Source organism: Numida meleagris, chromosome 3, assembly GCF_002078875.1.
Source record: "Numida meleagris isolate 19003 breed g44 Domestic line chromosome 3, NumMel1.0, whole genome shotgun sequence".
NCBI classification, from domain to species: domain Eukaryota; kingdom Metazoa; phylum Chordata; class Aves; order Galliformes; family Numididae; genus Numida; species Numida meleagris.
Genome location: NC_034411.1, coordinates 8,452,531 through 8,469,324, shown reverse-complemented (window position 1 = coordinate 8,469,324; position 16,794 = coordinate 8,452,531). Strand labels below are relative to the sequence as shown.

At 44.4% G+C, this 16,794-nt stretch overlaps 1 protein-coding gene across 1 annotated transcript in view; it reads left to right on the top strand.

Annotated features, from left to right (window-relative positions):
- Positions 1 to 13,878, top strand: part of COMMD1 (copper metabolism domain containing 1) — a 67,186-nt gene extending 53,308 nt beyond the window's left edge. Inside the window, exon 3 of the mRNA XM_021392950.1 lies at positions 13,735 to 13,878. Within this exon, the coding sequence (XP_021248625.1) occupies positions 13,735 to 13,842 (108 nt within the window). The 3' untranslated portion in view covers positions 13,843 to 13,878. The remainder of the gene's footprint in view (positions 1 to 13,734) is intronic.

The following is a 16,794-nucleotide window of genomic DNA, read 5'->3' as shown; positions in this document are numbered from 1 at the left end:
AGTGATAAATCTGAGTGCGAGGTCTGTCCCAGAGCTGCCCTGCTTCTCGTGGGAGGCTTCTCCTGCTGAATTAAAAGAGAGCACTTTGCGTTCTAAAAGTAATCAGCAAAAAAAAAGAGTGGTTATAAAAAATGAAATAAAACCACTCTTTTTCCACTTTGGCTTATTTTTCCCTTGTAAGTTCATACAGTCAAATTATTAAAAAGAAGCAAGTGTCATTATTTTGGTCCCAGTGAGTATTCATGTTTGCAGTGGCAACGGAACTCTTGAGTAGTCCCTCTTGTCCTCATAAAATCTATTTTCAGATCGTCGGAAAGACTGTAGATAAATGTCCTGAAAGCACCAAAAACGAATGAACAAAAAAGCCTCTTTGGCCTAAGTATATTATTATTACATTTATTTTAAGAAGGATCACAAAAAAAAACCAGCTGAACGCATGCCGAACTGCAAGCCTATTTCCAAGCCTGTGGTACGCTGTTTTTGTGCTTTCAGATGAGCCCTTCTGTCCTAATTAGAGTGACGGTTCACTCTCCATTTAGTGGCCCATTTGTGTGTCATTCTGGGTCTGTGTGACTCACAGTGTGCTGTGACAGAGGCTCCGTGTTTTGTCAGGCTGTGATGCTGCTGCCACTGCTGTGTGTACCAGCGTCTGCTGGGCCAGCCTTCGTGTTCTTCCCCCCTACGTAGTCATGTATCCCAGAGGAAATTAATGCCTGCCATTGCTGTGTTGCTATAAACACAGCAGGGATGGATGTGAGTAAACAGGCCTTTGAAAAAAAAATAACTTTCTTCATGAAAGACACTGTTTCCTGGACATGGATGTATTCATTTTAGCCAGGTCAGGCCGATCCCCAAGGTACAAGTACAGGAATACAGCTGGGATGGGACCTCTGGGGGGCACAGCTCCTTGCTGCTCAGGGAACAAAGGCATTGCATGGCCTTAAATAACCATTTGTGAAATGTGCAAGAGGGGAGATTTAGGGTAGACGTTAGGAAGATATTCTACACTGAGAGGGCGGTGTGGCCCTGGCACTGCTGTCCAGAGCTGTGGGTGCCCCATCCCTGGAGGTGCCCAAGGCCAGGTTGGATGGGCCCTGGGCAGCCTGAGCTGGTGGGGGGCAGTCCTGCTCATGGCAGGGGTTGGGACTGGGGGAGCTTTAGAGTTCCTTCCAACCCAAGCCATCCTGTGATTCTATGATTTTTGTTTCAGTTCTGTGTTTTTAAGTGCTTCGTCACTGCGCTCTGCGCTTCCCTCATCTGTTCTTCTATTTCAGCAGAGCCAGGTACCTCTTAGGCCACGGTGCCAGCATGCATGATTCAGAAGGGGACAGAAAAGAAGGTTTTCAACGTGCCTCATTCCAAAATGCTCACTCCATGACATTCCAACAGGAGTCAGCTTGGCCTGGTGTCCTGTAAAATGCAGCCACTTGAGCTGTCTGAGGTTGTTCAATTCCAGTCAGCTTTTATTTTCAGTGTAATACTTTTAGGCAGGACATGAATGTCCTCATTAATGGGCAGTTGAGGCCTTTATATAATATGCATAAACTAGAACATTAAAGAGCTGTGTGGGATCAGGAGAGATCTGGTTTGGGGGATGCTACCAACTTGGTAACTATGCAGGCTGGTCATGCTCTCAGCCAGAATGTGCCAGGGTCCTCTTAAAGGCTGGCCTTTTTACTCAGCTTCTGACTGTATTCTTTGATAATGTGGGTATTTCTAAATGCAGATTACTTAAATTGTGTGTATGTAGTTGATATGAAAGTAACTCCTACTGCTCAGTCCTGTTTTCCTGCCAATTAATATTGCAGTAACTGAAGAACAGGGCTGACACTAATTTAACACTAAATAAACAGTTAACTTAAAAGTGCAGAAACTTCCGGGCATGATTAAGAATTAGCTAAATGCACAGTTTGGAAACTCCAGTCATGGTGATACCCTGTAACACCATGTCCTGGTAGCATGGAGGGTTTGATGTTATAATACAGTACTTTACGATACGCTTAAGAAAATGGTAAATAATAGTGCAAAGTAGTTGAAATGTGATTCTGAAGAGGTAAGTCTGTTGTGATGCTGAATGATTCACGTGTCGGATAATAAAGACATTAAAATGCAGTGAATATCCAGTTCTGGCTCTGAGAACTGGAGAAGCTGAATTTAGGGTCAAAGTGGAAGCTCCTCCGAGTTGGGCCCTCTTGTTCTGAGACTTACACTCCTCAGTTGCAATTAAGTGAGATGATAACAACTTAAAGACATACTTGGAGCATAAGCACACACAAAGAAAGACGTAGATGGATATTTCAGTTTTATGATCAGGTTTTGAACAGCAACAACAAAAAAATACAGTGCAAGAAAACAAGTACAGATAGATAGAAAAAGAATATCGATCAGCACAGAAAGACAGTGATCCTAAGTGAGGAAGAACGTTTAGCCCTGAAGGTCCCCTACAGGGCACTTTCCAAGGAAAGCACATAACCTTGCCTTGGTGCCACTGAGAGCTGCATTGTTAGAGGAGAGCTGACACAGCAGAGCTCACACACACGGTGATGTTCTTTGGTACCCTTGTGAGCGCTGGCAGTGGGAGGGCTCCCAGGTGGGGCAGCTGGGATGAGCTGCAGGGAAATGGCTTTGGGAAGTAAGACGAGAAGCCGATGCTCTGCCAGAAACAGAGCGTATTTCTGTAGTTTTTAAATACATGTATTGATTCAAATGTCACAGTGATACAAAGGGAATTTAATGAGGCTTTATTTTTAGTGCTGTCTCTAGCGCTTCTCTATACAATTTGGTGAAACTTACGGATGTTGCTATATTGGTTTTCCTTTTAAAACCTCTTAAGCCCTTACAGGTACCTGTGAGCATGCTCTAGGGCATTCCAATGGAGAAAGGTGAATACCAATGTTAAACATAAAATTCATTATGTTTTCCTTTAAGATTTCGTCTTATAACAGGCACTGCAATTGCATGGGATCCCTGAAAGCTCTTTTCAAATGGAAGAAAAATGTAAGACCACAAGAGTTTTCAGTCTAATTCACACTTTTCAGATGACTGGGGACTGGCAACCACGTTTGTTGCAGAATGAATGTGATTCCACATAAGGCTTTTATGTACCATCTCCTAAATGGGAGTTAGACCAGGGACTTCCAAAATTGACCACAAACTTGACCTAAACGCTCTGTAGATGTTTTTTAAGCTTGCCTAATGGAAATGAGATCTGTGTAAAGAGGAGTTAGAACACAAATATGGTTCTTAGCTGGGGATTTTGACTCTTTGTTTGCCCTTTCTTCTGCACAATATCTGGGCTGGAGACCCTCCCAGGGTTGTGTACCAACGTTACCAAGGAAGTGTCAGTGGAATCAAGAGGCGTGGTAATTTATTTTGTGTGCTGTTGCACCTGTTTATCTCAAGCAAGTCAAGCTGCAGGAGAAGAACGCCCTGTTGAAGTTAATCATCCCACACCTATTGTTGCAGGGCTTGAAAGAACCTTGAGTTCAGCTTTGCTTTCAAAGACGCTTTGATTTGGCAAAACCAGAGAACAGTGGCGACATGCTGTATGTCAAAATCGTGTTGGTAGTTTGGTTTAGATACAGAAGCGTGTCCTCATTTCTGCACCAGGAATCAGAGCTTGATGCTTTCTTTTCTCGCACCACGACTCCATTTCTGTATTGCGAAGGCAGCAGTGATGGCAGTACCTATAGCTAGGGTTACCCAACTCTGTGTCCAGGAGCCTTCAGCTTTGACTGGCTTACAAGGTCAGTATTTCCTGTGCCAGGCTGTAGTCTGGTGGAATCCTTCCCCACATTGGTTTGTTTCCAGGATCAGTACTGAAGGTGAACGGGGTGTTCTGAGGGTTTCTCCTTAAATATCTTTCCATATAGAATGTATTTCTGCCACTGTGTTTTCAGAGGAACGGAAAATATGAAGGTCAGTCGTACAACAAGGTCAGGGAGGTGTCTCTCAGTACCCTTGTGAAAAAAAATGCCACAAACATATCAGGAGCCCCTAAAACTCTTGTTTGTCCATTCTTGGTGGGCATTTTATCCAGCAGCTCTGTTCCAAGAGAGCTTGACCCGAATTGAGCACATTCCAGAGTGCCCCTGAGTTCAGCTTTCCCTCAGTGCTGGGTTATCAAGGTGCCAGGGTTGATGTAGGGGTTCCCCCCATGCAGGATGCAGGTAGAAGACAGCCTCCTGCTGCCTCCTGCCTTGTTTCAGTCCACAGAGCCCTTTTCTGAGGCTTAGTGGAGCTGGCTCCAACGGAGTCTCTCACAGTCGTTTCCCAGGAAGATGCTCCTGATTTCTGGAAGCGAGCAAATCCACCAACTGCGTGCTTACACTGAAAGCTTGTTGGAGCCGTGTTGAAAAGGCATGGAGCACTGTTAGAAGTGCCGACGTTTTCTGAAAGGTCAGGGAGTAGCTATCCCAAACTGTGAGTACGACTGATGGACTGTGGGTTCTGCATCTTTTCCAGTTTACCAATGGTATATCTTGTAATCTTAGCTAAGTGATGTGAAGGATTGATTGCACATATAATCGTCCAGACATAAACCACCGATGAAGGGGTCCATTCTGAACTTTGCGACTCAGCTGAAGGGCTGTCCTGGCAGTTTTGTCTGACCCTGTTTCTCTATGTCACACACAGTCAGAGTGACCTTGTCATTGCTAGTCTGGTTGATGTTGCACTTTACCATCAGAACTTTGTTAAATCGCTGTCTTATGTCGTATATCAGTCCTCTTATATCAGTACATGATATTGCTGCTTCTCTTTGATGAGTGCAATCCATCACTCTGTCTGTGACAATGTGAAGCACTCCGACAGCAGCACACGGAGGCCGCTGTTGAGTTGTCCACAAGGAGTGGAGCTGATGCTCGAGGCATGAACAGTAGGAGAAGGGGCTGCAGCTTTCCTGGCACAGGGATGTTTGACTTTCCAACCTCAGCATTGCTTCTCAGCATCAGGAGGTGTGACGTGGGAGACTACACAGGTTGGTTTCGAGCACTTGTTATTCATGCATTTTAATCACTCTGCATTTATGAAGTTGGTTGGCTACAGAGTTGGAGAAATTACTGGGAGTCCCCCCAACAGTTTTCCAGTTAGTTACTTCTGCAGACAGACCTGAACTCTGAACAGGTGGGACGCTGCAGTGCTACGCACGTTCCATACATTTAGACATATGACACTTGCCAGCGAGGGACAGCTGAAGGGGTTTCCATCCTTTTTACCTCCTGTGATGACCAATGACCTCAGCGTGTTTAGAAAGGCATTTTATGTGGTCATTTTCTCAACTACATGAGCACATTGTAAAAGGCTAACAGAGAAGCCAGGTAAGCAAGTAGCCATTGATCAGATATGCCCAGATAAAAGATTGCAGGTATAACATTTCAGGAAGTCATCTGGAAATGAGAATTAAATTTGCATTTTGACAACAAAAACAGATATATTTTTGTACAAATTATATTAGCACCAGCAGAGCAGTGACTTCTGTAACCTTTCCTTTTCCTCCCCAGCAAGTTGCTATATGAATTGACTCAGCATTCACATTACTTTAATATGTCAAGACTGTTGTGCTTTTAGAAAAGACATTTGTGGTGTTTTCTCCAAAACAACAGAGGGTTTCAGCTCCTTTGAGTCAATAATGAATGAGCAGTGTCCTAGCAATATCTGGAGCGCCGTGCTCATGACTGAGTGCTCCCTCAGCACTGAGACGAAATGTGAGATTGCTAATCACAAATGCGGGATAATTAACTGTGAGACAGGGAGTTTGACTGTGTCAGACTGTACTTACACGCGGTGGTATCATGTTTTTAGGTGGAAGTGTGCATAATTTGCCCTTGTAAGAGCTCGTGTAGGGAGAGTTCGTGACAGGATGATGCTCTGGGAGTGAGATGTGGGCATGTGAGATGCATGAGGTTCGGGAAAGGAAGCAGGCAGAAATCAAAGTGATTAAAAAAAAGGAGAGAGAGGAAGTTGGAAAGCTTACAGATAAAACACAGGGTAGCATCACCAGTTGGAAAACAGCATAGCCATATGTGAAAATACGCACCTTGTCTAAAGGTATTGAGCTTTGCTTTTAATAATTCTTTATGAAGTGAAATATGTGAGAACTTCAGAGTAAGCTTCCTTCTAATTAGTTACACTAATATTTTTTTTTCCCCTAACACTTTCAGATAGGAAATCTGTGCTTCCAAAAGGCATAAGCACCAGCAGGGTAAACCACGTGTGTCTCTGCATCCATAAATAATCATCTTTCATTTAGGGTTTAAAATACTGAATGGGATATTTCAGAAGGTCACTGACATAAGAGCGATGACATCACATTTGCTGTGCAGTATCAGAGAACTGGTCTTAGTGCCTTGGATTATTCCAGTTGCTGCAATCCTTTCTATGTAATCTGTGGTATTACAGGCTTGATGTTACATTAAAAGAATTAAAAGAGTAATCTGCAGGATGATAAACTTTTTTTTTTTTCTGTGTTGATGTAATAATCATTAGCTGAAGAGATTCTTGGTTCATATAATACCAAAATGATGCAAAGGAATTAGGTTGGTTCAGTAATAGAGATTTCTCCATTATTTTATACAGTATCATGGAAGAGTTACACTTTACCATAGTGATTTTGAAGGCCACGGTTATAGTTTTGTTGCAAAAATATTTCTAAACTTGATTACAAATAATGAATTTAGTATTGTCAGACATGGTTCCATTCCAATTTGTCTGGAATTACCTACATTAATGACCTAAAAATAACTTCCAAAGTTTGTAGAGGGATCACCGTTGATGCGAAGTGATAGCGGCTTCGATGCAACTTCTTGTACTTTATCATGCTGGCTTGGCTCGTGGCAGCTCAGGTTTGGTTTGTTTGGGTTTTTTTTCCACTCTCCAGGTTTTCCTAATCTGAGAATCTAAGCAGCGGGAGTAGATCACTCTCATAAACATCTGACAATCAATCTTTCCTCTTAGCATGAATCACCCAGTTCAGTGTGCTATCACTTTTATTCTTACAGACTAAAAATAAGCTCAAACTCAATATTTCCCTTCTTTTTGGATCCTCTCTTCGTACTTTCTAGAACACTGTCATGGTAACTCTTGCATTATCTTTTATATTTTTGTAGCCTGAATTATGCAGGTCATTTCTGGCTCCCTCTTCTACCATTTCTGCGGAGGCGCTCGGATAGCAGGTACCACAGATGCTTGCATGGAAGAGACAATATAGCATCCAAAACAGAACTAAACCCAGTGCCTTGTAAGCATCCAGACCCTCAGTGCCAAGATGAGTCCCATTTACTTGTGTGCACTGGCTATCAAGGAGAGGCCTCTTGGTAGAGGAGTTTGGAAGCAAGTAATAATGTTAAGGACAATATTAAGATGACTTCATTGAGATTTGTTTACGAGGGATTGTTTGTTGCCATCTGACGGTACAGTAGGAAATTCTCACGCTAATATTACATAAGAGTTAGTCTATGGTGAGAGGAGGTTTCTGTACCAGTGCTACCAGACGTCATTGCAAAAATGACCTAAGAACGTGTCTTAAAAAAAAAATAAATATGCTTCCTTGCACTATTTTATAAAGTGTCTCATTTCCAATTCTGATTTCAGGTTGGACTGGGATTTTATTTCTTTTTTTGTTATCCTTTTGGGGATGTAGGAATGTTTGGAATTGTTTTGATGTTCACTGATTTTGTGCTGTGTTGTGTTTTTGTTTTTTTTTTTCCCTGAGATTTGCATTTCTTTTATCATGCAAGTACTTAAACAGGTCCTTTTTAAACCCCAAGGTTGATACCTTACTATCTCTGCCTGTCAGAGGAAGAATTCCAATACACTGAATGCCACTAAAGCTGCCTGGCAGGAGCGGGGAGCTGCTGCTACTGGGGTGCATTGTATGATGCCTAAAACAAGACTCAGAGACCTGCAGTGCTTTGTAATTTCCTTACCTGTGGAGTTTGGGTGCTATTATTGCTGTCAGGTCAATGCCACCTTTCTGCCCGTTCCTTAGGTTTCCTCACTGGCTGTTTCCAGACACTTTCTTTTTGACTACAATTAGAACTTATTGATGATCAAGGAATAAGAAAGGGTGGTGCCAGGACTGCTCTCTCCCCACTTAGGGACCCCCAGCTGGCTTGTTGGTTTGCAGCCTAATTTGCTTGTACGGTAAATTGCACAATATTCACCTGGTGTTAAGACACCACTGATGGAACCCCAGACCTGCTGCTTTGGTGGAAGCAAAGCCTGTGATTAGAATCATAGCATCATTAAGGTTGGAATGGACCACTAAGATCACATCCTACCCATCCCCACCATGTCCACTAACCCACGTCCCTCAGTGCCACATCTCCACTGCTCTGGAACACCTCCAGGGCCAGTGACTCCACCCCTCCCTGGGCAGCCCGTGCCAGTGCCTCATTCTCTGTACTGCAGTGTCTCTTCCTGCTGCAGAGAACATGACTGCCCGAGCATGATGCCTGGCACCTGACCCTGCAGCCCCAGTCCCTGCAGGAGGGCAGGTCCCCCCTGGGCGGGCAGGGCAGGGCTGGGCACATATTCTCTCCTTCCTGCTCCGTGCAGAGCTGCTGCATGCTCCTGCTGCTGTGCTCTGCAGGGTTTGGCTGGTGATGCCCGGGCTAGGCGCAGTGTGCGGGTTACTTCTGACCTGCACAGAGGTGACCGGGGCAGGCGTTCAGGTGGAAAATTGCATGGAGTTGTCTCCCAGTGTATCAAAGAGAGTATTTCAGTGTTTTGGCAGTATTCTTTGCTTTTCTTCCTCACCAAGCTAACGTAAAATTCTTAGAAGTTTGACCGTCGTGACGTCAGTCTTTTATTTACCAATAATGCACTTAATTACTTATGTAACTTGTGTGTAGTATTTTTCCTGGTTAACAGAGGAGGTAGGAGATTTGCTTGGCTGCAGAATATTCAGTGATCCGGAAGGAGAGGTGTCACGTAGAAGTACAGAACTTGTTATTTATTGCTTAGCCCTGGGGAACTAAGAGATCTTCAGAAAGCATCAAGGTTGGTTTCCATAGGAAATGTTATGTCAGGAATTTCTTTGATTCAGTCTTTCATATATATGATCGAGTGAGAAATTAATTACTTTTGATTTTAATCACCTATTGCTGAATAGTTGGACTTCAGCCTCCCCAAAAAGGCCACACTTCTATATTCTTATCACTTTTACTGAATATCTAAAGACCTTTCGTTGTATTGAAGGTGTGGCTTCCACAATTCTTTTAATTAAGAAAAAAGTCTTCATAAATAAGGCACTTTAGCACAATATCAAAAGTTGTTAATAAAGATAACATTCCCTCCCTAGCATGGGACATAACAACACCGCAACAAAATGTAATGGGATGTTGGTGGGAAGGTTCAATCAGTACTGCCATCCCACCTCTGACGTTGTGGGTCAACAAGATAAAACGGGAGGCATTACTTTCAGAGCAGCCCCTGTAATCTAATGCAAAATATGAGCCAAGAGAATAAAATGCTTTCCAGAGCAATGAAATTCTGTCAACTTCCCCCCTCCCGCCCCAGCTCAGTGGAGAAAGCGATGGTACCAAAGGCCTCAGACACCGCCATATTCCTGCTGCTCCAGTAAGCAGCCATTTTGGTACAGAAGTCCAGCCTTCTGCATCGGGAGATTCCCAGAGCAGTTCCCCTGGCCCACGTGATGAGCGAGAGTAAGGACACAGAATCATATAGTCCTTAGAGTCAGAAGGCTCCTCTGAAGGCTGCGTAGTCCAACTCCCCTGCAGTGAACAGTGACACCACAGCTAGATCAGGTTGCCCAGGGTCAGGATTTTGGCGTCTAAGCTGAATCCACTGTTTGAACGTAAAGCACTAGGAGAATCAAAGTTGATGGGAACCTTTTTAACGAGTGGGTCCAAATGATGCAGTTTTGAAAGTGTGAGAATTGGTTTTCTCAAAATAAGGTTTTTTTAAAGTGTAGTTACTGAGATACAGAAAGTTCCGCTTCTGAGTATTTTTCTAGAGGATAGCAAGAATGCTGGTGTTTACAAAGATGTTCTCTTATATAAATATTTTTGCTACTCTCTGTTGTTAACTGAAACAAACAAACCAACCTGGTAGACCTGATTCATGGCTGGGGGAGGGTGTGTTTCGTGGATGTTTGTTTTGCAGCTCCTTTTTATGGCCCAGGCTCAGGAGGGAAATGGGAGGAGGGGTGGGAAAGCGTGTGGAGAGAGAACCAAGAGGGCTGCAGGGAGTGGATGCCCACCCCACACCTTACCAAGAGGCTCAGTTCAGTGGTGGCAGAGCAGTGGGGTTCTCTGTGTGCATCGAGCTTGGCCTTCCAGCCTGAGAGCGGGTATGCACGTGCTGTTCCCATCACACAGTAGTGTTCTGGCAGTCCCACTGACACATGCATACAGTCCTTCTGCCTAAAGAACTCTTCATCTCCGCGAAGGCTCAGTCAGTGCCAGGTTTATGGCTTGAGGCAAGTGCACCATGCTTCAGAGCTGCATGGCACTGCTGCTTCATACTTCAGATGCATAAACCGACCACAGCAAGTTCCCATCCAGTGAAGGGGCTCACGGTGCTGTCATCACGTGTTTGGTGGCTTCAGATAAGCAGTCAGCTTAGTGCCCACCGGTCTGGGGATGTTCCTGTTTGTTGGCTTCTGGGTTTGCTTTTAATGAATGACTTGTTCCATTTTGGTTTTGTTTAATTGCAAAGCATCCAAACGGGCTGAAAATTTTTATAGCGCTTAGAAATATCAAAAGGGATTCCTTGTTTCTTCCTGAGGAACAGCAGAGATGCCACATTTGTCCTGCTGCTGGAGGACAGCTTAGGGGAGCGATGCGAAGTTTTGTGTTTCAGAGCTCCATCTTCTTTTTCTTTCTATTTTATCTATCTTTGGAACTTTGTGGACTATGTAAACTAATGGAGTGTTACATGAAACTAAAACCCATCTCTGAGCAGCCTGATTTACTGCTCCCTCCTTCACATTTCAGGTTAGTCCACATGAGAATGTGGTAATTACGCAGCTATCATCCCATGCGTACAGCAAAGTTTTAGCTGCTTTGTAGACAAAAGTGTGCTTTACGGGTATGCTTACACTTGCATAAGGTGGCATGCACAGTCTTAGTATAATGCAAGTGTCCTTTTGCTCAGTTTACTTCCCTTTTAACTGACACAACCTGAAGTGGGGAAGAAAGCTGACTTATGCCTCAGGCTCATGCAGAAACACCTCCACCAGAACTGGGAGCTTGGGTCTGCTTGCACTCACCTTGTGATTAAGCTGTAAAAGGAACTGATGCAGATCTTAAGGGTTGCATGGGCAAACCTTGCCTTGGGGAAATCTGCTCACAAAGAGAGGCTCACATGACCTGAGGTATGCAGTTGTGACCGGAAAGCTGGAGTTTTCAGCATGAGTCTGGTGTTGGATTCATCCTGCTGAGGACTGTGACCCAGGGCTGCATGCGGTGCCGCCAGTCCTTCCTAAAAGGTCTGCCCTGTTCTGGTCATCTCAGTAAGAATGATTCACTACAGCGTGGGAATGTGATGTGGTTTCAGTATGATGCTTCCAAGAGCCTCAGGTTGTTAACGGACTGATTGCTTGAGATTTAACTTCTCCAGCACTTCCCAATCAAGGAACATACAGGGAGATATTTCAGGGTTTCGTTTGGCTTTCTCACGCAATCTCCTAAGCTTGCAAACACATATTCTTCTGGCAGATGTGACCTATATTTTTAATAACTCTTGATCAGACAGGTATCTACAAGAAAGCCCACTGCTACATAGAGGTAAGCTGTCAAATTCCTCACCGAGCATTTTTTAATGCATGCTGTCTGGCTGTAATTATGTTTTACAGTGGCATTCTGTGTATTTTCTACGTGGGCTGTAGTGCCAACATATGTGACAACAACCATTGTCGAAGACAAGAAAGAAAGTGTGAAAGCCATTGCATCCACGTTCTGTCTGCATTGTTATTGATCCCAAATGTTATTGTCCCAAAATTTAATGAAACGCTGGTGGACTGTGCTGAGTAATATCATAGAGGTGAATAATTAAGAAAGAGAACGACTTAGAGTGATGGTTTCCAGCAGCGTACTCTATGTGAGCATAACTGCTTCCCGCGGCTCAGGTCTTTCCTAACAGTCATTTGTGTATTCTACCTGATATGCATCAGTTACATGACATACTGAATTCATTGAATGAAGTGGTGGCAAAGTTCTTGTTAATCCCATGAAACCTTTACTAATCAGAAGTACTCTCATACTAAATACATAATCTGATCTCTGCACTTGGTTTGTCGGATTCCTTGGTGGTGAGCAGATAAAATAATGCGCATTTCATGAAGATGGACGCATCCAGTATAGCTATGGGAAGGGACTTCCCAGTGCCTGAGTAGCAGCATCAGGGGAGATACCGCTGTATTTGAAGACAAAAAATGTTTATAGTGCCCAATCCTTCATTTTGCCAGGTTTGCTTTCTTAAAGCACGGAACGTGGATGTAAATGTGTAGTTTTATCTCTTCACTGTTTCAGTTTCTCCTTTGAAATGCGGTAGTTCCCCATGTGACTGATGGCAGGGCAGGAATCCTGGCATGGCCTTTGCACACACAGTCATGTATTCCATCAGTGACTTCTGTCACCTCATTTCTTTCCTGTTGGCATTCTTCTGGCAGGGCCTTTTGTGATTATTGTACACAAAACTATCCCTTGGCTCCTCCGTCAGCCTCTTGGCTTGCCTATTTCTTGCTGGTTTGGTTTTTACGAGACCAGAACAACCCCAGAATCCTTGTGAGAATGAGAGAAGGTAAAAGGTAGAACTGTTCCTGATGTCTGTGGTAAAAGAATGCTCATAAAATTTAGTGAGAAATTCAGTTGTAAAAATGGATGGTTTTAATTTGCATTTGTCTGATGACTTTATCCTTGCGCATAAACTATTTTGTCTATGAATGTAAAGGATGTTGCAGCATTTTTGTCAGATGAAAAAACATATTTTGAAATAATGACAGAAAATTAGTGTGCTTGAAACCAAATGAGATCTGGAGATGCTCTCTTGCTGTATCTGTGTTACATACAGAAACTCTGTGCATAGTCAGCTATTCCAGTTGCTAAAACGATTCCGATTTCTCGTAAGGAAACATCCCTTCATATTTGCTGTCTGCACTTTCATTTCCAAATACTTCCAGTGCGTTCCTCTGTCACTGACAGTGCTTCACCCGGAGTAGCCCTTGGTATGCAGTCACGTTCCCTGTGGCCTCCAACACTTCCTCTGGCAGAATCCCCATAGGAAGTACTTAGTGATGGTAGGCATACCAGTGGATAAGACTAAAGGCCTGGAGATCTCAGGAGGCCTTTTCACATTCGTGTTTACTAATGAGTACCATGTGATTAGAATTTCTATATATATATTCTTTATTTTCTGGGCCTTTGACAAGATCCCTTGTAGCTCTTTTACCACACCCCAGTACATGTCCTGTCAGAGAATAACAAATCGGTGCTACTCCGTAACTTGTGAGTTTAAATTGGTGCTCAAGTGGAGCTTAGCCGACATGTGTCCTCTTTGGCAGCAGCAGGCTGGCCTCCAGTGCGTACTGCTCTCGCTGGGTACACTGCCTGCAAACCTCTGGGAGGTAGAAAACCTCCTCCTCTTCACCAGGAGAGGAGGAGATAGAGGATATAAATCAGCAGGAAACCTGAATGCATTATTCCTCCTCTGTCGTATGCCTGAAAAGTTATCATCTTTCTCAACTCCTGTTCTTGCAATTTTGTTTTGTAGGAATCTGAGTTTCTCTGCCTGGAGTTTGATGAGACCAAGGTGAGCCACATGCTGAAGAAACTCTCAGAAATAGAGGAAAGCATGACTGCGTTGACTCAGACCACTTGACTCAGAAAATAAAGAAATTGCAACATGAAAAACAAATGACCTCGGTACTTACTCATAATGCCTGTTCCTGCATATAAAATAGGTAATGATTGTTAAGTATCAGTTATAACTGTACGACACATTCAGAACAAAGCATGGGTGATGTTAAGCTGTGAAGCTTTCTCCAGCACCTCCTCCAGGCCTGTTCTCCAAGGCAGCAGTGGTGTTGCTTGCCTAAAGCTTTGCATAATCATCCCTTCGAGTTTAGAGTAGCTTTTCTCTTTTTTTCCCATCCATCAGTTTTTTGCTCTTCCAGATGCTGTAAATGCTGTGCTGCGTGAACAGCAAAGGTAAATTGGCCAGTTGTGGCAGGGGAGAAATGAGCAGAAGGAACAGACAGACTAGGGGATTTGTGTTTATCCTTCCAAACCATGAGCTATGTAGGGCAACTCTACCTACGCAAACTCTGCCTGCCTAGAGCTCGGAGCCCAGGAGATGAAGCGCAGAGAGTTGAGGGAGAAGAGTCACAAACACCCTTTTCCTAATCACAAGCCTCTGTGCTGCTGAGGATTAAGTGAATGGTTCCCAAGCGCGTGAGTTGTCCAACCCTGCTGGCCTCACTGATGAACGCTTGCCCATACCACAGAGAGCCAGGGGACGGCCATGGGAGCATCTCTTGAGCAGCACAAGGTGACACTGGTTTCCCAAAGGCCTGATGCAGTGACCTGCTGGCGAGCCTCCAAAGCCAGTTCTGGCCTGCTTCCCTGAAGGCTGGCTGCCCCATTAGCCTTCCGGCTCCTGAGCCTTACGTGGCACAGCCCTGGCGTGGCGCTGCATGGTGTGTTTGAAAGGCCAGCACTTTGTCAGTGCACAGTTTAACTTGGCTGCTCTTTGTCATGGTGTTTGTCTTGACCTTGAAAACTCCCAGGTTATAACCCAGAGTTTGTAGTGTGGGTGTGTTCGGCTAGGAATCTTCAGAAGGAAAATGCCCTCGGTAAACTTGCAGATTAAAGTTCTATCGATAAAATAGTTGCGTGAAGAAAACTTCCAAAGGCAGATAAGAGACATACACAGTGGGTTACCGTGGCTTTTTTGGCTGTTGCAGGAACCCACCTCTCACCCTGGCCGTAATGCAGACCTGCAGCGCAGCTGCTGCCCTTCCAGCCAGGGAGGACTGAGCTGAGATGTTTTGTTTCACATGTTTCAGTTCAGGGGTTGTCCACTTTGCCACAACAGGATCAATAACCATAATTACTGGCTTCCCAGTGCAGGATGGTGTGGAGGAGCTGCATGGAGCGTGATGGTTCCTACTGGAGAATTGCCTGCTAGTCCATAGAATAGTGATGGAGCACGACCCTGGTGTGCTGCTTTTGTTACTACCAGGAAGGCATGCTTACACATTTGGTTGGAGGCTACACTGATTCTTTTTTAGCTTCACAAGCAACCTTCCCCTGAGCAAAAATTAATTGGCCACTTGTACTAGGATAGAGATGCCATAACTAAAGTGCTCCTCCCTGCTTCTCCCTATGATTTTTTTGCTTGTAGAGTTGCCAGGTTGTACTTGGAAGCACACTCTCTCTTTTCAGAGCAAGGAAAGGGCACCTTTTCCCATCTGCCTCGTCAGGAAGTAAAGCATCACCCAAGCCAAGCTGTGTCACTGCGTTGGGAATTAACATTTACTTTCCCATGCTTCTGCCCGACCCTTACAGCCACCCAGTTCTCCTCTCCGTCTAGAAGGAGCGCACAGCCCCAGCTCTTCCCTTTCCCCATTTGGCTGCAGCTGATACTTGTCAGAGTGGAACAGGACGGGGACTGCTGAGCCTGGTCCTCACACCAGTCCCTGGGTAATCAGGGGTGTGAAATGCTGTGTGGTTGCTGATACTTTTGGCTTTCCACTTGCCTCCTCTCAGTGTTCATTTAAACGTTTTTTCCGCATTTTAGCACATGCAAAAAAAAAAAAAATTCAAGGTCAGGGAAGGATCATGATCTTAAGTACTTGCACCGTGTCAAACATACTTATTGTTTTATTTTAACATGGTCAGAGGATAGGAAAATATGCTATAAATGGAAATTAAAGAGAAACAAACTGGGAACAGATGTCAGGAAGTATTATTTCATACAAAGAATAATAAATATGTGAAATGGCTAACGAGGCAATGCAAAGCAAGGAGGCTGAACCAAAAAAAAACCATTGGGTCATTGAAGAAATGATTGGATACTTTCCTAGTAGTGGTGAGAATTTAAAATCAAATCCTTCTAATTTTCTTCTTGGTGGATCTTTGTAATAAACTACCAAGCAAAAACTAGAAAAAAAATACTTTATATTTTTGGGACCACGCTGCTCGGCCCTTGGTAAGGACACAGGAGTCACTGGACAGCAAAATCATTTCTGCTTCACAAGGTTTGACATGGGCAGGCAGAGGATGCTGTGCTTTCTCACACTGAGCAAGGAGAACAGATTTCCCCCTTGAGCAGGACTGTGCCTGCTTTCAGCTGAGCGTGGTGGAGGAGAAGAGGCCTTGGATGCAGCTCTGCTTTGCTTCCTTGAGTGAAGGACCAAAATACCCTTAGCTCTTTGTTGGGGTGCATGGGCATTACCTGCTATCAATGATCCTACTAAATATACTGAATGTACTAAATACAAAGCCAAGTGCAAGGTTGTCTTGCACCTGGGTCATGGCAACCACTGCTATCAGTACAAGCTGGAGGATGTAAGGATGGAGCACAGCCCTGCCGAAAAGAACCTGGTGGTACTGCTGGATGGCAAGCTGGACACAAGCCAGCAATGTGCCCTCGCAGCCTAGAAAGCCAACTGTATCCTGGGCTGCATCCAAAGCAGCATGGCCAGCAGCGCAAGGGAGGTGATCCTGCCCCTCTGCTCTGTGCTGTGAGACCTCACCTGGAGCACTGCATCCAGATGGGGAGTCCTCAGGACAGGAGAGACATGGACCTGTTGGAGTGCATCCAGAGGGA